Below are 24,011 nucleotides of genomic sequence, written 5' to 3' on the forward strand. Positions count from 1 at the left end.
CTCTTGTAACTTCCCACCACTGATGAAAAACTTGTTTGTCTATAGCACCCTGAATGATCTCTGTTTTCTTTTTTATACTGTGGAACCAGATTTCCACTAGTCCTGTGGTACCATGCCTGAGAACATTACATTTTGAAAAAAAATTAAGCGTATAAATTTGGCTTTTACAAGATTGAGTTCCCTTAGTACCCTTGGATGTATTTCATCTGGGATTGGAGTTAAATCATATTATCCAGTTCCTTGCTGATAGTATCTAGTAAGCCAATCTATTGATAAGGGTATTTTGCCATAATGTTCCTTATAATAAGTAATATGCAATTTGGCATAACTATTATTTGAGATCTACTCTCTGCTTCAGCTGTAAATATTTTGAGTATCTTTAGTGTGATAGTTTATGAACTGGTAATTATGATAAAATTGTGTTTCCATGGTGCAATATACACTAGTCCAAGGGCTGCACAGCACACTGCGTACTGACAAAAAATGTTGTGCGCCATGTTGGGCAAAGATGCAAAGTCCATCATGCCCACTTTTTTCATATAGTATCCCATATGTATTACCTTGACACTACAGGGAGTGCAGAATTATTAGGCAAATGAGTATTTTGACCACATCATCCTCTTTATGCATGTTGTCTTACTCCAAGCTGTATAGGCTCGAAAGCCTACTACCAATTAAGCATATTAGGTGATGTGCATCTCTGTAATGAGAAGGGGTGTGGTCTAATGACATCAACACCCTATATCAGGTGTGCATAATTATTAGGCAACTTCCTTTCCTTTGGAAAAATGGGTCAAAAGAAGGACTTGACAGGCTCAGAAAAGTCAAAAATAGTGAGATATCTTGCAGAGGGATGCAGCACTCTTAAAATTGCAAAGCTTCTGAAGCGTGATCATCGAACAATCAAGCGTTTCATTCAAAATAGTCAACAGGGTCGCAAGAAGCGTGTGGAAAAACCAAGGCGCAAAATAACTGCCCATGAACTGAGAAAAGTCAAGCGTGCAGCTGCCAAGATGCCACTTGCCACCAGTTTGGCCATATTTCAGAGCTGCAACATCACTGGAGTGCCCAAAAGCACAAGGTGTGCAATACTCAGAGACATGGCCAAGGTAAGAAAGGCTGAAAGACGACCACCACTGAACAAGACACACAAGCTGAAACGTCAAGACTGGGACAAGAAATATCTCAAGACTGATTTTTCTAAGGTTTTATGGACTGATGAAATGAGAGTGAGTCTTGATGGGCCAGATGGATGGGCCCGTGGCTGGATTGGTAAAGGGCAGAGAGCTCCAGTCCAACTCAGACACCAGCAAGGTGGAGGTGGAGTACTGGTTTGGGCTGGTATCATCAAAGATGAGCTTGTGGGGCCTTTTCGGGTTGAGGATGGAGTCCTGCCAGTTTCTGGAAGACACCTTCTTCAAGCAGTGGTACAGGAAGAAGTCTGCATCCTTCAAGAAAAACATGATTTTCATGCAGGACAATGCTCCATCACACGCGTCCAAGTACTCCACAGCGTGGCTGGCAAGAAAGGGTATAAAAGAAGAAAATCTAATGACATGGCCTCCTTGTTCACCTGATCTGAACCCCATTGAGAACCTGTGGTCCATCATCAAATGTGAGATTTACAAGGAGGGAAAACAGTATACCTCTCTGAACAGTGTCTGGGAGGCTGTGGTAGCTGCTGCACGCAATGTTGATGGTGAACAGATCAAAACACTGACAGAATCCATGGATGGCAGGCTTTTGAGTGTCCTTGCAAAGAAAGGTGGCTATATTGGTCACTGATTTGTTTTTGTTTTGTTTTTGAATGTCAGAAATGTATATTTGTGAATGTTGAGATGTTATATTGATTTCACTGGTAAAAATAAATAATTGAAATGGGTATATATTTGTTTTTTGTTAAGTTGCCTAATAATTATGCACAGTAATAGTCACCTGCACACACAGATATCCCCCTAAAATAGCTATAACTAAAAACAAACTAAAAACTACTTCCAAAACTATTCAGCTTTGATATTAATGAGTTTTTTGGGTTCATTGAGAACATGGTTGTTGTTCAATAATAAAATTAATCCTCAAAAATACAACTTGCCTAATAATTCTGCACTCCCTGTATATAAGACTGACAAAGTGTATCCATACATAATGAGGCACGTGTGTGTTTAATAGAATTTGTTGAGAATTCTCATGAATATGAAAAGGTAAATTTCAGTGACTTTTAAGCGACTTCTTATTTTAAATGTAATACTTAAATGGCTTTCTTCTAGATATGGTCCTTTGGGACTATACAATCACAAAAACTACATGGTTTGAATTTATGGAATGCAAAACCTAATCTTTTAACGTATTATATTACTGTATGCTATTTTTTCATTATGTTATTCATAGCTTTTCATATTAATATGATCAGCCACATATTAGCTCAGTGACAAAATAATCACTCACAATATAGAAGAGAGCCAAGAAAAAGTCTATCTGCCATGTCATATTCAAATCTAAACCAAACAAGTGCTGGCAGCTTCCGTTTCATGCAAGAATCGTATATTAATTTCATTTGTGTCAAACAAAATCTACTAGAAATAAAATATGTTAATGCATTTAGATATTAGTAGATATTGAATATTTTTTTGAACAAGAGGTATATAATTGAGGTCTGACATATGGGAAATAGGATTTACATTGTAGCTTCCTAAATATAATTCTTACAGCACTAAGAATATTTTTTTGTTTAAAAAAAATGAATATGAAGCCAATGCTACCATAACATATTTCTTTTTTCATTTAAAAAAGTAGCTAGAAACACCATTGCAAGATAAGATACTGGAACATATGCTAACCTATGATATGCAAAGTCGGAAGAAATGAAATAAAAATATTGTAGTTTACATCTGTAGATAATATAGACACACAAATCTGAAAATAGATGTATCCAAGTTGAAAAGAAGTAATAAAAGGAACACATTATCGTATCAAACTAATGAGCTAGAAAATCTCTTCTGGCAGTAGGAAGAGTTATGCAGTGTATTTAAACTTTTAAGGTTTATTCGGCTACCTAATAAAAAAGAGAATTGCAGCACACTTTACTAAAGAAATTAGCTTATTTCACTATGAGTCTAAAGCATAACATTTCTGGATGCCGATCTGCTTTCTTTAATAAATTCATAGACGTTTTCACTTGTTTTTGTATACTTGTATATATTATCTTAATAACTTCTTTGGTTTCTTTTTTTCTTTTTTCTATTTCCTTAAGACGAAAAAAATTGCCGTGCAACAGCACATGGATTTCCGGACTACATGTGATGAGGTAAGTAACAAACAGTGTGAACTGATATAAAGAATAACATTCCAGATGGGATTTCCCCCCCCCTCTTTCATGCAACTATGATTCTAATATTCTAATATAAACACAGTTTTAGCTACTTATCAGTATAATCTTCAGTTATTTACAGACTTAAACATGGCCAATATTCACTAAAATCTCAAAGAAAAATAAAAAAAAGACAATTTTTTTTTCATATAGAGCAGAATAAATTAAGGGAGTTCTCCAAGTTCCAAGTTCTCCAAGGGAGTTCTCCGAGTTCTCCTTCATAACGCTGCTTTTTCACTACCGCTGTTATAACGAGTTTTGCAGGTATATCTGTAACGCACACTTTTTTGGCCGTAACGCAACGTAACTACCGCAGCTTTCAAAAAGTCCTTTTTCAATGGGACTTAAATAGCGCCGATATTACGAGTTTGCCTGTCCGGCCAAAAAGTGAGCTGTACAGCCCATAACTACAAGATCCGTACCGTAAACTGAAAGTCAGTAGTTATGGCTTTTATGTTACAAAGCTGTAAAGTGCTAAAAAGTACACTAACACCCATAAACTACCTATTAAACCCTAAACCGAGGCCCTCCCGCATCACAAACACTAAAATACAATTATTAACCCCTAATCTGCTGCTCCCGGCATCGCCACCACTATAATAAACATATTAACCCCTAAACCGCCGTACTCCAGCATCGCAAACACTAGTTAAATATTATTAACCCCTAATCTGCTGTCCCTAACATCGCTGCAACCTACATTACTGTTATTAACCCCTAATCTGCTGCCCCCAAAATCGCTGCCACTATACTAAAGTTATTAACCCCTAAACCTAACCCGAAGTCTAACCCTAACCCTAACACCCACTAACTTTAACATAATTAAAATAAATCTAAATAAAAATTACAATTAATACCTAAATAATTAATACCTAATAGTTACATTGTATCTAGATTATGTTTTATTTTTATTTCACAATTAAGTTTGTATTTATTTTAACTAGGTAGACTAGTTAGTAAATAGTTATTAACTATTTACTAACAACCTAGTTTAAATAAATACAGATTTACCTGTAAAATAAAACCTAACCTGTCTTACACTAACACCTAACCTTACACTACAATTAAATCAATTACATGAATTAAATACAATTAACTAAATTACAAAAAATAATAAACACTAAATTACACAAAATAAAAAAGAAATTAACAAATATTTAAACTAATTACACCTAATCTAATAGCCCTATCAAAATAAAAAAGCCCCCCCAAAATAAAAAAAAACCTAGCCTAAACTAAACTGCCAATAGCCCTTAAAAGGGCCTTTTGTGGGGCATTGCCCCCAAAAAATCAGCTATTTTACCTGTAAAAAAAAAAATACAAACAACCCGCCAACAGTAAAACTCACCACCTACACAACCAACCCCCCCCCCAAAAAAATACCTACCTAAAAAACCTAAGCTTCCCATTGCCATGAAAAGGGCATTTGGTTGGACATTGCCCTTAAAAGGGCATTTAGCTCTTTTTCAGTACAAACCCTAAGCTAAAAATAAAACCCACCCAATAAACCCTGATTGGAACAGCCAATAGAATGCAAGCTCAATCCTATTGGCTGATTGGATCAGCCAATAGGATTTTTTCAACTTTAATTCCGATTGGCTGATAGAATTCTATCAGCCAATCAGAATTCAAAGGATGCCATCTTGGATGACATCCCTTAAAGGAACCTTCATTCTTCAGTAGCCGTCGTCAGAAGAGGATGCTCCGCACTGGATGTCTTGAAGATGGAGCCGCTCCGCGTCGTAAGGATGAAGATAGAAGATGCCATCTGGGTGAAGACTTCTGCCCGCCTGGAGGACCACTTCTTGCAGCTTGGATAAAGACTTCTCCCAGCTTCGTTGAGGATTTCTGCCTGCTTGGATGAATACTTCTCCATGCTTCGTTAAAGATGGATGTCTGGTCTTCAAAAACTGTAAGTGGATCTTCGGGGGTTAGTGTTAGGTTTTATTAAGGGTTTATTGGGTGGGTTTTATTTTTAGCTTAGGGTTTGGGCTGAAAAAGAGCTAAATTCCCTTTTAAGGGCAATGCCCATCCAAATGCCCTTTTCAGGGCAATGGGGAGCTTAGGTTTGTTAGGTAGGTTTTTTTTTTGGGGGGGGTTGGTTGTGTGGGTGGTGGGTTTTACTGTTGGGGGTTGTGTGTATTTTTTTGCCCCACAAAAGGCCCTTTTAAGGGCTTTTGGCAATTTAGTTTAGGCAAGGGTTTTTTTTTATTTTGGGGGGGCTTTTTTATTTTGATAGGGCTATTAGATTATGTGTAATTAGTTTAAATATTTTATAATTTCTTTTTTATTTTGTGTAATTTAGTGTTTATTATTTTTGTAATTTAGTTAATTGAATGTAATTAATGTACAGTATTTGATTTAATTGTAGTGTAAGTTTAGGTGTTAGTGTAAGACATGTTAGGTTTTATTTTACAGGTAAGTTTGTATTTATTTTAACTAGGTAGTTAGTAAATAGTTAATCACTATTTACTACCTAGTATACCTAGTTAAAATAAATACAAATTTACCTGTGAAATAAAAATAAAACATAAGCTAGATACAATGTAACTATTAGTTATATTGTAGCTATCTTAGGTTTTATTTTATAGGTAAGTATTTAGTTTTAAATAGGAATTATTTAAGTATTAATTGTAATTTTTATTTAGATTTATTTTAATTATGTTAAAGTTAGTGGGTGTTAGGGTTACGTTAAGGTTAGGGTTAGACTTAGGGTTAGGTTTAGGGGTTAATAACTTTAGTATAGTGGCGGCGACGTTTGGGCGGCAGATTAGGGGTTAATAAGTGTAGGTAGGTGGCGGCGATGTCGGGGGCAGCAGATTAGGGGTTAATAACTGTAATGTAGGTGGCAGCGACATAGGGGGTGGCATATTAGGGGTTAATAACTGTAATGTAGGTGTCGGCTGTGTTGGGGCAGCAGATTAAAGGTTAATAAGTGCAATGTAGATGTCGGCGACGTCAGGGGCAGCAGATTAAGGGTGTTTAGACTCTGGGTTTATGTTAGGGTGTTAGGTGTAAACATAACTTTTCTATCCCCATAGGAATCAATGGGGCTGTGTTACTGAGCTTTACACTCCTTTATTGCAGGTGTTAGGCTTTTTTTTAGCCGGCTCTCCCCATTGATGTCTATGGGGAAAATGAGCACGTAAAACCAGCTCAAAGCAGCGCTGGTATTTGGGTGCGGTATGGAGCTCAATGGAGCTCAACGCTGACATATTGGGCTCTATTTATCAAGGTCTGGCGAACCTGATCCGACAGTGCGGATCAGGTCCGCCAGACCTTTCTGAATACGGCGAGCAATACTCTCGCTGTATTCAGCATTGCACTAGCAGCTCACAAGAGCTGCTGGTGCAATGCCGCCCCCTGCAGACTCATGGCCAAAGCAGGCGAACAGGTTATGGAGCAGCGGTCTTTGTGACCGCTGCTTCATAACTGCTGTTTCTGGCGAGTCTGAAGACTCACCAGAAACACGGCCCTTCAAGCTCCGTACGGAGCTTGATAAATATGGGCCATTGCCTGCTAACGCTGGGTTTTTGCAAACCTGTAATAGCAGCGCTATAGGGAGGTGAGTGGTGGAAATAACTTGCAAGTTAGCACCGAGCCGCTCATAACGCAAAACTAGTAATCTATCTGAAAGCTAGTAATTTATTCTGCTGTGTTGGTTTTGTTGATGATGTGAAGAATGAGGACTAGATTACAAGTGAGGCACTATTTAGTTAGCCTTTGCTCATGCTCAAACTTTGCCAGAAGTAAACTTGTAACACGTGAGGGTTAGTGCACGTATTATGTTGAATGTTAATTTGTTGTCATGCAAGTGAAAGCCGACACACAATAACTTCAGGACTTCAGATATCACAACCACGCTAACCTCTTCTCCCCATAGACTTCAATGGAGCTGGGTTATGAATATTTTGCATTCACATAGAAGAAAATGTTTTTTTTATTTTTAAATAGATATAACTGGAGCATTTTTTGTAATATATATATATATATATATATATATGTACTGTATATATTCACAGAGACTGATGCACTCACACAAACAGGTGTCCAGTTGCCAGGGTGCTAAATACAGGTAGAGATAAAGGTAATAGAAGACAGCACTCACTGGGATAAGCAATAGAAGCTTTTCTTTATGTGACGTTTCGGGGACAGCTCCCCTTCATCAGACCAACAATAAAATGTGACAAGCAAACATTTACAGGGAGTGCAGAATTATTAGGCAAGTTGTATTTTTGAGGATGAACCCATGTTCTCAATGAACCCAAAAAACTAATTAATATCAAAGCTGAATAGTTTTGGAAGTAGTTTTTAGTTTGTTTTTAGTTATAGCTATTTTAGGGGATATCTGTGTGTGCAGGTGACTATTACTGTGCATAATTATTAGGCAACTTAACAAAAAACAAATATATACCCATTTCAATTATTTATTTTTACCAGTGAAACCAATATAACATCTCAACATTCACAAATATACATTTCTGACATTCAAAAACAAAACAAAAACAAATCAGTGACCAATATAGCCACCTTTCTTTGCAAGGACACTCAAAATCCTGCCATCCATGGATTCTGTCAGTGTTTTGATCTGTTCACCATCAACATTGCGTGCAGCAGCAACCACAGCCTCCCAGACACTGTTCAGAGAGGTGTACTGTTTTCCCTCCTTGTAAATCTCACATTTGATGATGGACCACAGGTTCTCAATGGGGTTCAGATCAGGTGAACAAGGAGGCCATGTCATTAGATTTTCTTCTTTTATACCCTTTCTTGCCAGCCACACTATGGAGTACTTGGACGCGTGTGATGGAGCATTGTCCTGCATGAAAATCATGTTTTTCTTGAAGGATGCAGACTTCTTCCTGTACCACTGCTTGAAGAAACTGGCAGTAGGACTGGGAGTTGAGCTTGACTCCATCCTCAACCCGAAAAGGCCCCACAAGCTCATCTTTGATGATACCAGCCCAAACCAGTACTCCACCTCCACCTTGCTGGCGTCTGAGTCGGACTGGAGCTCTCTGCCCTTTACCAATCCAGCCACGGGCCCATCCATCTGGCCCATCAAGACTCACTCTCATTTCATCAGTCCATAAAACCTTAGAAAAATCAGTCTTGAGATATTTCTTGGCCCAGTCTTGACGTTTCAGCTTGTGTGTCTTGTTCAGTGGTGGTCGTCTTTCAGCCTTTCTTACCTTGGCCATGTCTCTAAGTATTGCACACCTTGTGCTTTTGGGCACTCCAGTGATGTTGCAGCTCTGAAATATGGCCAAACTGGTGGCAAGTGGCATCTTGGCAGCTGCACGCTTGACTTTTCTCAGTTCATGGGCAGTTATTTTGCGCCTTGGTTTTTCCACACGCTTCTTGTGACCCTGTTGACTATTTTGAATGAAACGCTTGATTGTTCGATGATCACGCTTCAGAAGCTTTGTAATTTTAAGAGTGCTGCATCCCTCTGCAAGATATCTCACTATTTTTGACTTTTCTGAGCCTGTCAAGTCCTTCTTTTGACCCATTTTGCCAAAGGAAAGGAAGTTGCCTAATAATTATGCACACCTGATATAGGGTGTTGATGTCATTAGACCACACCCCTTCTCATTACAGAGATGCACATCACCTAATATGCTTAATTGGTAGTAGGCTTTCGAGCCTATACAGCTTGGAGTAAGACAACATGCATAAAGAGGATGATGTGGTCAAAATACTAATTTGCCTAATAATTCTGCACTCCCTGTATACCCTCTAAGACCCTCCCCCAGTGAACAGAAATTGCGCCAAAAACGGTAGTCATGGCAACCATACACTGTTTACACCAAAATACATACAAACCCAAATACAAGTTAATTACTACCCAATCTATCCCAGAACATCCACATCAATCTAAGTGAACATATAACATTAAAAAGTACAAATTACAAGACAAAGTCATTGACATAACTTGCTGCTAGCACAGAGCAAAAAGAAAGAAAAAGGGAGAAATGACATAGCAATGATAAAAGCATAGCAGTAATCTACATATACATCATGATATAAATATATATATATACACATGCCAATTTGTAATGTGACCAGAGGAATATCAGTGCAGCAAATAGGAAATACAACATAATGTGCACTAAATAAATTGGCACTTAATCAATTGGAGAGTGAGACATACTGCATAAAGTAGGATCAAATAACCATGCAGGATGCGATAAACATGCTAATAATATTTGTAGCACTGAGGACAATGAAACAGTGTTACACCTATATCCAGCATTAAGCATAATAAAGCAACATCAGTGTAGATTGCAGATATGCCTATCTCCCCCTAACACATCTATAACCCTGATCATACAGCAGAGCGCTATTCCCAAGAACGTACTGTGTATGGTAACATTACAAAACAGCAGCACCTTTACCATGATTGTCCAGCAAAAAGCAGCAGGTTCTACTGCACCTAAACACAAGAACAATATGACATCTGCAGACTGGGCAGCCACACATACACTGATCAATTATGCTTTTATTGTAATTCGCCCGGCTGACAAGGGAGGTGCAATAGTGATACAGGACTATCTTGATTATAAAAAGGAAATTCTGTCACAGCTAACGGATGCCCTCACATACAAGTCTTTACCTTGTGATCCGACTATCACCTACAAGACCCGCATTGACAGTGTCATTGAGCATGCCTATCAGAAACAATGGATTGTCAGAAACAATGGATTGACGGGCACCTGAGGGATTGGTTGACTGTGAAATATCCAGTCAGACCTATTATCTACACCTTGCCTAAAATCCACAAAAGACTGGATTCCCCACCGGGTCGTCCCATTGTCTCCATCAGGGGATCTTTACTCCAACCTCTGGCCACTTACGTGGACTCTTTACTACAGCCTTTTGTACTCAACATGCAATCATACCTACGGGATTCCCTGTCTATTATTGACATACTCTCTCGGGTGAATGACATTGGGCCTGATTACATTTTGGCTAGCATGGACGTTACCAGCCTTTATACAATAATCCCACAAGAATCTGGTATCCAGATCATATCCCAATGCTTGAACAGATACCCCTATGTGGGTCCACCTCCGAAATTTATTGTGGAACTCCTGACCCTATGCTTAAAGTTGAACTACTTCAAATTTGAGAAAAGTTTCTATCTACAGCTGACCGGTACAGCCATGGGCTCCCATATGGCTCCGGCATTTGCTAACTTATTTATGGAGCACATCGAAGAAAATATCTTTACGGTATATGAACAGACACGAGTCCTGCACTACAAGAGGTACAATGATGATATTCTCCTTATCTGGAGGGGCACTGAAAAATCCCTGATGAACTGGACCAACCACCTGAATGCACTGAATGAACCGGTAAAATTAAATGTGTGTGCTAGCTGTCAACAGGTTGACTTCTTGGACCTCAGGATCTTCAAGGATGGAGTGGCTCTGGGCACTACACTCTACAAAAAAGAAACTGACAGAAACTCTATCATCCATGCCTCCAGCTGCCACCCACGATGACTCATCAAAGCGATACCAAAGGCCCAAATGCTTCGGGTGGCACGCAACAACACTTCGGACGCACGTTGTCAACTACAACTTGATGAAATGGAACGCAAATTTGCTGCTAGAGGTTATGATAAGGCCACGATTATGTCTTCCAGACTGGCAGCAACTGGTGGTACTGGTGAGACACCATTAGACAGGGAAGTACCTACTTTAAAACCTCCAAGGACCAACTTCATCACTACCTTTACCCCTAAAACTAGGGGACTGGGTACCACTCTCAAGGAACACTGGGAAATAGTGAGTACTGATATGACACTGCCCTATATTAAGCATGATCCACCGAGAATTGGATACAGACAGGGCAGGAACTTGAGGGATATCCTAATGGTAACAGACCCCATTAGGAGCTACAGCACTGACAGTGTAACTGTCTCTACACGACTTGGTTCTTTCAAGTGCCTTTGCTGCACTACCTGCAACACTATGCTGCAGGGCAGCCACTTTAGACATCCCAATAACAACCAAAGGTATGCAATCAAACACCATCTTAACTGCACCACAAAGTTTGTCATATGCATGCTGAACTTTATTTGTGGACTATTCTATATCAGCAAGACTGATGACGATATAAAAAAACATATGGCTAACCATAGAAGTGCCATACGGGCGGCAATTAACAAAGGGAAAAGCAACCAGCCAGTTGCTAGGCACTTCATGGAACAGGGACATACAGTCAAGGACCTCAGATTCATGCTCATCGACCATGTACCCCTGCTTAGGAGGGGTGGTGACAGGCACAATCTCCTACTACAGAAGGAAGCAGAATGGATCTACAAACTGGATACCATCCACCCTAAAGGACTGAATATGGGTAACGATTAGCACTGCTTTCTATAAGTATGTTTGACCCTTTCATTTTCTTTTATGTTATTCTATTTTACATATATCTGTTGGGTACATACTCCCCTACCTGGGATGTTTGAACACCATACGGACTTTGGTTACTGTAAGTCTGTTTTTTGCTGTTTATCATTAGCTGTTGTCCAGGCTGGGTAACTTTATTGTAGTGGCTAGCTCATAGCAGTGCTCTTATTATGTACTTATAAGTATACATTTATTATGACATTAGGCCAAATTGGAACTTAGTGGGACATAGCGTCCCATACCCCTATGACTGAGTCCACTAGCCTTATTCTGGGCCCCGCTCATTGTAGCCTTTAACTTGTATATACTTATATGTGCAGATTTATAGGTATTTAGTACAGCACACTACAGCTTTTATAATACATCCTATATATTTTGCCCCTGTCGCCTTTTGCAATGTGCTTCTCTTGCATGCTGGCTCTCACATACTCCTTACTGTAAATGGCTCCGCTGTACGTTGTGTGTGCAGCTTATTCGTTGTGTTCATTATGTGCATACATTACAGCCTGACTGTCTACTCATTATTCACATATATCTGCTGGCTACACCTTATATGGTGGTTCTTACATTGACACCTTGTACAGATGGACTTGTCCCTTCCCTGACTACGTATTACATTTTCCCAATAACTATTCACTGCAGCTGTATATCTTTCCCATTGATTGCAGCCTGTTGTACTGACACTGTTCCACTAGGGCAGAGCTTTCCAAACTTTTCGTGTTGGTGACACACTTTTAAATCTACATCATTTTGCGACACAGTAATTCAGTTGTACTAGGAAACAGGAGGTTAAACTAATTTGTTTTAAGAGATACGGACATATACATGAATGATATAATAAAACAATGTATTTACAAGTAACAGTATGTAAGAGCAAGAATTAAAAAAAAGTTTAATAACTAACCAATAGCTACTTACTATTTTAATGGGATGTATGAGGTTGATGGGATGAACACAGTTTCTTAATATTTTGTGGAAAATTAGATAAAGACACTCGCATTTCATCATCAAGCATTTTTAAGCTTCCACTTCCTATCCATATAGCAGGAGCAGCAATGCACTACTGTGAGCTAGCTGCAAAAAAAAACCTTTGACTTCTGACTTCAGCTCAGCGTTTAAGCTGCCGCTCTCAGAGCTTTGCGAGTCCGACTGACTACTGCCCTCGCTGCAAACACACTGCTGTCCCACTCACTGACTACACATGCAGTCACAAGTCGATTTAGGAGATTAAAAGTGCAGTCGGGAGCCAATGTGCCACTAATGGGAATAGTTTCAGTTCCCGCTGAGCTGCACCAATAGGTTAAGATGATCTCTGACCCACCAGGTATCAATCACGTGTCAACTACGTGAGATGCATAGCAGGCAGGCGGAAAGTCGGAAACCAATTTTTTTTTTTTTTTTTAATTCAAAACATTTTGTACTAAAGCTGGGACACATCTATACACTGCTGCTGACACACTAATGTGTCACGACACACAGTTTGGAAAGCACTGCACTAGGGAGTTTAATGGTTGAACAGTATATATCTTTTCTCCTATTACAAACCACATAGCGGCATGCCCCCCCTGACCTATCAGATACTTCTGGCTCGTTGGCTGACAGCAGCTGGCATGACAGGACTACTTACAGCCCTCCCACACTGTTGCTCTGGTTAGTGCATTTGTATCCACACCTCTAGACACACAGTGCTGCTGTTTTGGACTGTTACCATACACGGTACGTTCTTGGGAATAGCGCTCTGCTGTATGATCAGGGTTATAGATGTTTTAGGGGGAGATAGGCATATCTGCAATCTACACTGATGTTGCTTTATTATGCTTAATGCTGGATATAGGTGTAACACTGTTTCATTGTCCTCAGTGCTACGAATATTATTAGCATGTGTATCGCATCCTGCATGGTTATTTGATCCTACTTTATGCAGTATGTCTCACTTTCCAGTTGATTAAGTGCCAATTTATTTAGTGCACATTATGTTATATTTCCTATTTGCTGCACTGATATTCCTCTGGTCACATTACAAATTGACATGTGTATATATATATATTTATATTTATATCATGATGTATATTTAGATTACTGCTATGCTTTTATCATTGCTATGTCATTTCTCCCTTTTTCTTTCTTTTTGCTCTGTGCTAGCAGCAAGTTATGTCCATGACTTTGTCTTGTAATTTGTACTTTTTAATGTTATATGTTCACTTAGATTGAGTTAGATGTTCTGGGATAGATTGGGTACATTGTATCTGATACTAATTAACTTGTATTTGGGTGTGTGTAATAATTCACATAACATGCAGGATTTACAATTCAGTAGAAAGTCTAGCTTCCATTATCATAGTAAAATATTAGGTGTGTTTCCTGTTCCAAGTATTATAGAGGCAGGCTTAATTCTATACTGCTTGAATGAAGGAAAATATAATTTAGTTATATGTAAACTCATTAACACAAACTTGTTGCCAATGGTACTTACATGTTAACAATAAGATCAGTAGAAAATGAATTAAGACTCTCTGGTTAGCTAGCTTGTAAATAAATAATAAGTTGTGCAACAATACAATGAATAAAGGTTAATATAGGAAAAAATAAATAACCTCACCAAGCGTAGATTAAGGATATCAGAGGCAAGTATACGTAATAGGTAAGTTTATACGGCAGTTTAAGCTGGTACCTTGATACTAAGCAGCTGAATGTTCTGTGGTAGTGAGCGTAAGCCTGGCGAACACGGAAGTGTTTGGAAGCAGCTGTGGTGACGTCACCGCCGATCAGCTGAGTGCCAGAGCGGAGCGGCGTCTTCGTCACTGACAGGATAAGCAGAGTGAAATTCCTGAGTGCAACAAGTGGTAAGAGGAATACCGATGTCTGGTTGAATGTGCAGGTTCAGTTAGGCACAGAGTGGAACCTTAACACGAATCAGCAGGAATATGAGAGAGGCTTGTATGCGCAGAATTACCTTCAATACCAAGCAAGGAAGGATGTAAGGGCGTGCCTTATAAGGGGAAAGGGAAGTGAAAAGGAGGCTAAGATAAACAGCCCTTAAAGGAACAGAGTATGTTACAGAGGGCCCCTTCAAAATGAACCACACTGGGGTTCAAGGATGAGGACGATCCGGGTTCCTTCGATGGAAGAGGGATACCAGACAGGGAGCTGACAAGTTGACAGAAGGTTCCCAAGAGTCATCCTCCGATGGGTACCCCTTCCAGTGCACCAGGTATTGCAAATGGCCAGAGATTTTTCTAGAGTCCAGTATACTTTCAACTTCAAATTCATTATCAGGAGAGATAGGAAGTTGAATGGGAGAAGACGTTGAACGTACCCTCAGTTCTTTATAAGGTTTCAACAGGTTGACATGGAAGGTGGGATGAATCTCATATGAGTCCGGCAGATCCAGAGTAACAGCATTAGAATGAATTACTGCCTTGATTGGGAAAGGTCCAATAAAGAACTTGTTGAGTTTCCTAGTAGGTGTAGTGAGGCGAAGGTTCTGGTGGATAACCAGACTAGGTCACCTATCATGTAATTAGGTGCTGGTCTCCTTCTAAGGTTGCAATAAATCTTTTGCCTATCTTGGGCATGTTTGATGTTTTCAGCTACTATGGTAAAAGTTTCAGCAATACTGTTTGTTGTATCATTCACCACTGGTTATTGACTTTCTCGTTGAGGGTTGACATGGAAGACTGGGTAAAACCCATAATTTGCAAAGAAAGGAGTGGTTTTAATCGAAGAATGATAAGCGTTGTTATGCGCAAATTCAGCTAAGGGTAGGAGAGATGCCCAGTTGTCTTGATTTTGAGTTGTAAAACACCTGAGGTATTCTTCCAGCCACTGCTTAGTCCTCTCAGATTGGCCGTTCATCTGAGGATGGTAAGCCGTGCTCAAACACCTTTCAATACCTAAGGAGACACAAAGATCTTTCCATAAACGAGAAGTAAATTGACTACCTCTATCAGTGGTCAAGGAAAGAGGAAGTCCATGTAATTTTATTACATTGTTGATCAGTTGGGTTGCGGTCTCCATGGAGGGGGGCAATTTATGGTAGGGGATGAAATGTGACATTTTAGAAAAAAGGTCCAAAACAACCAGTATGGTATTGTTGTTATTAGACTTTGGCAATTCTACAATAAAGTCAGCGGTTATATGTGACCAAGGTTTTTCAGGAATGGGAAGGGATAGAAGGTAACCAACTGGTTTGGTTGTTTCATGTTTACAGGTTGTACAAATCTCGCATGTCTGTATATATTTTCTAATTTCGGTAATCATGTGTGGACACCAATAGGACCTTTTAGTGAGTTCTATTGTCCTATGGATTTCTGGGTGTCCTGATAATTGTGAGTCATGCATACTTTTAAGAATTTCCATTCTGAGAGAAGGTGGTATATAGAGTTTATCGCATTTGTAGAATAGTCCGTCAGTTCCTTTGGTTAACATTGTCTTTGGAACAGTTGTATATTTTAGTTGTTCAGTCTGAATATGGGAATCTTCTTTAAAAGCCAAGCCTAAGTTTTCTTGGAAACAGTCTTCTGGGATTATAGTTCCATATTGGTTAGGAATATTTGGCTTTTCTGGGAGTCTGGAGAGGATATCAGCTTTTATATTCTTAGAGGCTGGCCTGTAGATTATGTTATAGAGGAATCTCAAGAAAAATAAACTCCACCTTACTTGTCTGGATGTTAAGGTGCGGTGGGTTTTCAGATACTGGAGGTTCCTATGATCAGTATAGATCTGTATCGGAACTTCAGTACTTTCTAGAAGGTGCCTCCAGTGTTCTAGAGCAGATTTCATTGCCAGTAGCTCTTTTTCTCCGATATGATAATTGAGTTCGGAGACAGTTAAAACACGAGAATAATATGCTATAGGGTGTAAGGGTTCTTGTGGTGATGGTCGTTTGGAGAGGATTGCACCTATAGCATAATGAGAGGCATCCACCTCTAATACATATGGAAGATCCGGGTTTGGGTAGGTGAGTATAGGTGCTGTTGTAAAGCATTTCTTAAGAAATTTGAAGACTTGATTAGTCTCATTAGTCCAGTGGAATGGTTTTTTGGTTTTTGTTAATTCTGTGAGGGGCTATGTGATGCTAGCGAAATTCTTTATAAATTTTCGCTAGAAGTTCGAGAAACCGAGGAATTTCTGTACATCTCTTTTAGTTCTGGGTATAGGCCAGTTCAATATAGTTGAGACTTTGTCAGTTTCCATGGAAATCCCATGAGGAGTTATGTGATATCCTAAAAATGTGATATCCTGTGTGTGGAAAATGCATTTTTCCAGTTTGACATATAAGTGGTGTGCCTGTAGCCTGGAAAGGACAGCTCTGACTTGTTTAATATGTTCATGTATATTGGATGAGTAAATTAGAATATCATCTAAATAAATGACCATGGATGTGTCCAATAAATCCCTGAATATGTCGTTTATGAACCTTTGAAAGGTTGCGGGGGCATTACAGAGCCCAAACGGCATGACCGTGTATTCATACAATCCATAGGGGGTTCTGAAGGCAGTGAGCCATTCATCACCAGGTCTTATGCGTATCAGATTGTATGCTCCCCTCAAGTCCAGTTTAGTAAAGATGGTAGCACCTTTTAACCTTTCAATAAGCTCTGGGATGAGGGGGAGGGGATACCTATTTTTTATGGTTCTCTTGTTCAACACCCTGTAATCCACAATGGGGCGTAAGGTTTGATCTTTGTTCCTTACGAAAAATATCCCTGCACCTGCAGGTGAGGTTGAGGGTCTTATAAACCCTTTGCGAAGGTTCTCGTTAATGTACTTTTTTAGATCTACTAATTCAGCTTCAGATAGTGGGAATATGTGGCCGTAGGGAATATCAGACCCGGGTATGAGGTCTATCGGACAATCATACGGCCTGTGTGGAGTAAGGCTTTCTGCCTCCTTCTTGCTGAAAACTTGTTCAAAATCTAGGTATTCTGAGGGTATCTTAGATTCTGTTACTGCTAATAGAGGAGTGTGTGGGAAACAAGTGGTTTTACAGTAAGTTGATGTGAAATCTATTTTATTATCCAACCAATGAATAGTAGGTTGATGTGACCTCAACCATTGTAAACCTAAAACAATAGAGAAAATGGGTGAGGAAAGCACATCAAATGTGATGTATTCATGATGTTGATTTTGTGTAGTCATTAATAGTGGAACTGTTTGGTGTGTGATGGGTCCGGACTCCAATTGTTGTCCCTCAATAAGACGCACCATAACAGGTTTAGATTTTTAATCAGTGGAATTTTATTTAACTTTACAAGTGCTAAATCTATATAAGAGGAATATGCCCCAGAATCGATTACGGCTTCACAGCGGTGGCGATGGTGGTCCCACTGCAGAGAAATGGGAATTAAACAGTTTGTTAATTGAGAGTTAGATAATGATATAGTAACCTCATTGTATTTTATCTTACCCCTCTTTGTTCTTTTAAGTAGAGGACAATTGGAAACCTCATGTTCATTTGAGGCACAGTACATGCAGAGATGATTTGCTTTATGTCTGTTTTTCTCTTTGGAGGTTAATGGTCCCCTGATAGTTGCTATGTCCATGGGTTCATCTGTGGCTTTTACGTGCTGTGGTGTTGCTTTCAAATCTGAGTATCTGGTGGTTGTGTCATGGGAAAACTCCTGTTTTCTTTCTCTTATTCTATGGTCAATTTTGATACTTAGCTACATTAGAGCGTCTAATTCATCTGGCAGGTCAAGTCTGGCAAATTCATCTTTAATGGCTTCTGATAAGCCTAGCCTGAATTGGCTCTTTAGTGAGACTTGATTCCAACCTGAATCCATTTGCCAGATCTTGAACTCAGATATGTAATCCTCAACTGGCTTTTTGTTTTGTTTTAAATTTCTGAGTTTATTTTCTGCTGTGTGTTGTCTATGGGGATCTTCATACAAAGATGACAGGGCAGTGATAAAGTTGTCTAAGGAATTTAATATCGCATTATTTTGCTCATATAGCGAATCAGCCCATGCTCTGGGTTCTCCCCTCAAATAGGATATTATAGTTAAAACTTTAATTTTATCAGTAGGAAAGGTTTTTGGTTTTAGGGTGATAAATAAGGTACAAGCATTAATAAACTACCTAAATTGTTTCCTATCACCACTAAACTTGTCTGGGGGGCATACAGGTGGTTCTGGGTGTGAGTCAGTGTGAGGTGGATTGGAACTAATCCCTTCTTTAATTATGCTCCTTAAGGTTTGGTTTTCCACCTGTAATTCTCTTAAACCCATATTCAGCTGATCCACCTTTTGTCCAAGTGTAGCAACATAATTAGAGAGCTCCACAGGATCCATTATACCCCTTTACTTTTACTTTTTCAGGCTTGGTATTCTGTAATAATACTGCTTGAATGAAGGAAAATTAAGACTCTCTGGCTAGCTAGCTTGTAAATAAATAATAAGTTGCGCAACAATACAATGAATAAAGGTTAATATAGGAAAAAATAAATAACCTCACCAAGCGTAGATTAAGGATATCAGAGGCAAGTATACGTAATAGGTAAGTTTATACAGCAGTTTAAGCTGGTACCTTGACTAAGCAGCTGAATGTTCTGTGGTAGTGAGCGTGAGCCTGGCGAACACGGAAGTGTTTGGAAGCAGCTGTGGTGACGTCACCACCGATTAGCTGAGTGCCAGAGCGGAGCGGCGTCTTCGTCACTGACAGGATAAGCAGAGTGAAAGTCCTGAGTGCAACAAGTGGTAAGAGGAATACTGATGTCTGGTTGAATGTGCAGGTTCAGTTAGGCACAGAGTGGAACCTTAACACGAATCAGCAGGAATATGAGAGAGGCTTGTATACGCAGAATTACCTTCAATACCAAGCAAGGAAGGATGTAAGGGCCTGCCTTATAAGGGGAAAGGGAAGTGAAAAGGAGGCTAAGATAAACAGCCCTTAAAGGAACAGAGTATGTTACAGTGTGTATGTATTTTGGTGTAAACAGTGTATGGTTGCCTTGACAACCATTTTTTGCGCAATTTCTGTTCACTGGGGGAGGGTCTTAGAGGGTATAAATGTTTGCTTGTCACATTTTATTGTTGGTCTGATGAAGGGGAGCTTTCCCCGAAACGTCACATAAATAAAAGCTTCTATTGCTTATACTTAAGCCCAGCAAGTGCTGTCTTCTATTACATATATATATATATATATATATATATATACATATATATATAGGAATATCTATTTAAAATACATAGAACATTTTTCCCCTATGCGAAGAACATTAGAATGTAGACTATTTACAATACATACACAGTTAAAAAAAAAATATTACTGAAAAGAATTATTCATGTTTTCAGATATTTGAGTGAAAAGAGCTGCAATGTGTGTGTGTATGTCTGTGTGTATATATATATATATATATATATATATATATATATATATATATACATGTATATATACTGTATATATATATATATATATATATATATATATATATATATATATATGTGTGTGTGTATATATATATATATACTGTATATATACACATATGTATATTTGTGTTAATATTTGTATATATGTATGTCTATACATATATACACATATAATTACATAAATAAACATGGATATACACATATATACAAAAACATAAATATTTAGACCTGCATATTTATTTATCTGTATATTATCGCCCTTTCCAGTCAAACACCTTGTTTGTTAACCATTCCATGCACTTGCATAATGTTTGTTGATGGTTAAGGTCCCATATGATTTTCATTTTTTTTGTTGTACCTCTAACCTTGATTGCATGTGCAGTTTCAACTAAATAATGACATCGACTTTCAGCTTTACATAGCTGGAGCCTTGTGTTAATGATGTTATATACATCCTTTACTGTTTTAAAAAAATAATGCAACTCAAATACAGATTATATGTGAACCAACAGATGCTCGTTATAGTGATATAACCATAACACGCAGAATGTTAGAATAGACAAATGACTATAAAATACTGTTTTGTAATCTCAGATTAACTTGAAAACCTGTCCGTCCGACTTCTCACAATACAGTGTCTGCTACCTGTATGCAATCCCACCCCTTTCTTTCACACGACCAATCATTCGATAGAAGCGCTGCGGAATCTGTTGGCGCTCTACAAATAACCAATAATAATAATAGAAGGGCCTGTCAATCACCCCAAACGGACGTGTTATATTACAGTAGATAGGTTTCTTTTTGAAACACAATATGTAATATAGCTATTAACCACATGAGAGGAAATAATGTTTAATAAAATAAAGGTTATTATGCTTATTACCAATTATGTTAATTTTAAACTATATATGCAGGCTACTGTATGCAAGGAAAAAAACTAATAAAAAATAACCTTGACAGAACAAAATAATCATGAATCTCTATGGACAGAAGAACACGAGACACAGCTGTTGCATTTTAACTACTATGCTCATGCTATTAATAACTCAATTTAATGGATTTGTTTAATTTTGCTTTGTCTGCCTCATAAAATTGTTATAGTTCCTTTCACTATTTTTGACACTTCCGGCCTATTTATCATTGCATCAATCTCGACGCATTTGCTGGAGTCAATACGCTTGCCAGACATCGCTGCCGCAAATCTAAATATGACGGAATTATTTATTAAAAAGTCTTTCAAAAACACGCGCGTCAAGTACGGAGCGATGAGCATCGGACTGTTGATAAATAAGAGTCATCAACGTCGCAGATATTCTGGTTTTTCCAACTTTATTTATACCATTTAATTACTGTCCATGAACAAGCACATTTCTCTAATGCTAATCTTTTATTTTTCATCTGTTAATGTTCAAGAAATAGCTATATTTATACATGAAAAAAGAATAATATCTCATAGAAAGTTATTTTCTATGTATTTGTTATACCAAAAACTAATATATGATATTTTCACATAAATTATTTTGTTTGTATTTGTATTCCTAGAAATCATGATATGCCTATTTCATGTTTTTTTGTTATTTAAAATGATTATTAATTCTAGAATTTGTACATATATCTTTGAACATACTTGTATATATATATATGTGTTATGTCAGAAATATTTTGCAAACATATTTATATGTCCTTAATATTCCTTTTTTTTTTGTTCTAAACAATGTTGTCTTTTATATCTCTGTGTTTATTTATACCACTATATGTATATAGGGTAAATGTATTAATATTCTGAGCAGGAATAATTGCAAATATAACATGTAATCAGGGTATTATATGTATCAATGGATATTTTAAGAGCTGGGCCAGTTTTCTCTCTGCACCTGTGATTGCAGTCTAGTTTTAAACACCACCCCTACACAGGTGTAAAAAATTGGGCTGGCATATAAGATGACATTTCTTAATGAAAATTATATTCAAGAGAAGGAAGAAAAACACTGAAAATAGCATGGCAGTAAAGAGGTGATTTTAATTTCTGCTGTATCTGATTCATGACAGTTTAATGTTAGGTAGACTAACCCTTTGAACTATCAGCATACGATTACATTGAATCAAACATCATTCGAATTTTAAAATCATTGCCTAAAATATTTCACTGTGTGTCCTAATGTCATCATCAATGTTTAACTTTAATACTAATTTCACATATACATACTTTCTAAGTATAATACACAATGTAATAAATGGCACTTACAAGTTATGATGAGTGATCAATGACACAAATATAGAGCAATTTGATTTGTTAGTGATAGTAGAAAATGTATATTTAAATCAGATTGGCTGATGTCATAAATCATATCATCAGCCAATAGGATTTTTTCAACCTTAATTCCGATTGGCTGATAGAATTATATCAGCCAATCGGAATCTAAGGGATGCCATCTTGGATGACGTCACTTAAAGGAACCTTCATTCGTCGGGAGTCGTCGTAAGAAGAGGATGCTCCGCGCCGGATGTCTTGAAGATGGACCCGCTCCGCGCCGGATGGATGAAGATAGAAGATGCAGTCTGGATGAGGACTTCTGCCCGTCTGGAAGATGACTTCTTGCTGCTTGGATGAAGACTTCTCCCGGCTTCGTTGAGGACTTCTTGCCACTTTGCTGAGGACTTCTCCCGGCTTCTTTGAGGATGGATGTCCGGTCTTCAAAACTGTAAGTGGATCTTCGGGGTTAGTGTTAGGTTTTTTTAAGGGTTTATTGGGTGGGTTTTATTTTTAGATTAGGGTTTGGGCAATTGAAAAAAAGAGCTAAATGCCCTTCTAAGGGCAATGCCCATCCAAATTCCCTTTTCAGGGCAATGGGGAGCTTAGGTTTTTTTAGTTAGGATTTTATTTGGGGGGTTGGTTGTGTGGGTGGTGGGTTTTACTGTTGGGGGGGGTTTGTATTTTTTTTACTGGTAAAAGAGCTGATTTCTTTGGGGCAATGCCCCACAAAAGGCCCTTTTAAGGGCTATTGGTAGTTTATTGTAGGCTAGGTTTTTTTTTATTTTGGGAGGGTTTTTTTATTTTGATAGGGCTATTAGATTTGGTGTAATTAGTTTAAATATCTGATAATTTATTTTTTTGTTTTCTGTAATTTAGTGTTTGTTTTTTTGTAATTTATTTAATTGTATTTAATTTAGGTAATTTATTTAATTGTAGTGTAAGGTTTGGTGTTAGTGTAACTCAGGTTAGGTTTTTTTACAGGTAAATTTGTATTTATTTTAGCTAGGTGGTTAGTTAATAGTTAATTAATATTTAGTAACTATTCTGCCTAGTTAAAATAAATACAAACTTGCCTGTGAAATAAAAATAAAACCTTAGCTAGATACAATGTAACTATTAGTTATATTGCAGCTATCTTAGGGTTTATTTTACAGGAAAGTATTTAGTTTTAAATAGGAATTATTTAGGTAATGATAGTAATTTTTATTTAGATTTATTTTAATTATATTTAAGTTAGGGGGTGTTAGGGTTAGGGTTAGACTTAGGTTTAGGGGTTAATAAATTTAGTATAGTGGCGGTGACGTTGGGGCGGCAGATTAGGGGTTAATAAATGTAGGTATGCGGCGGTGATGTTAGGGGCAGCAGATTAGGGGTTAATAATATTTAACTAGTGTTTGCGAGTCGGGAGTGTGGCGGTTTAGGGGTTAATATGTTTATTATAGTGGTGACGATGTCCGGAGCGGCAGATTAGGGGTTACTAAGTATAATGTAGGTGTCGGTGATGTCGGGTTGGCAGATTAGGGTTTAATAAGTGTAAGATTAGGGGTGTTTAGACTCAGCGTTCAAGTTAGGGTGTTAGGTGTAAACATAAAATTTGTTTC

General features: G+C 38.1%; 1 protein-coding gene across 1 annotated transcript in view; it reads left to right on the plus strand.

The window, feature by feature from the left end:
* Positions 1-24,011, plus strand: part of SNTG1 (syntrophin gamma 1) — a 710,288-nt gene that overhangs the window by 9,239 nt on the left and 677,038 nt on the right. The window contains 1 exon segment of the mRNA XM_053715033.1: positions 3,251-3,304. Within this exon segment, the coding sequence (XP_053571008.1) occupies positions 3,278-3,304 (27 nt within the window). The 5' untranslated portion in view covers positions 3,251-3,277.

Source organism: Bombina bombina, chromosome 5, assembly GCF_027579735.1.
Source record: "Bombina bombina isolate aBomBom1 chromosome 5, aBomBom1.pri, whole genome shotgun sequence".
NCBI lineage: Eukaryota > Metazoa > Chordata > Amphibia > Anura > Bombinatoridae > Bombina > Bombina bombina.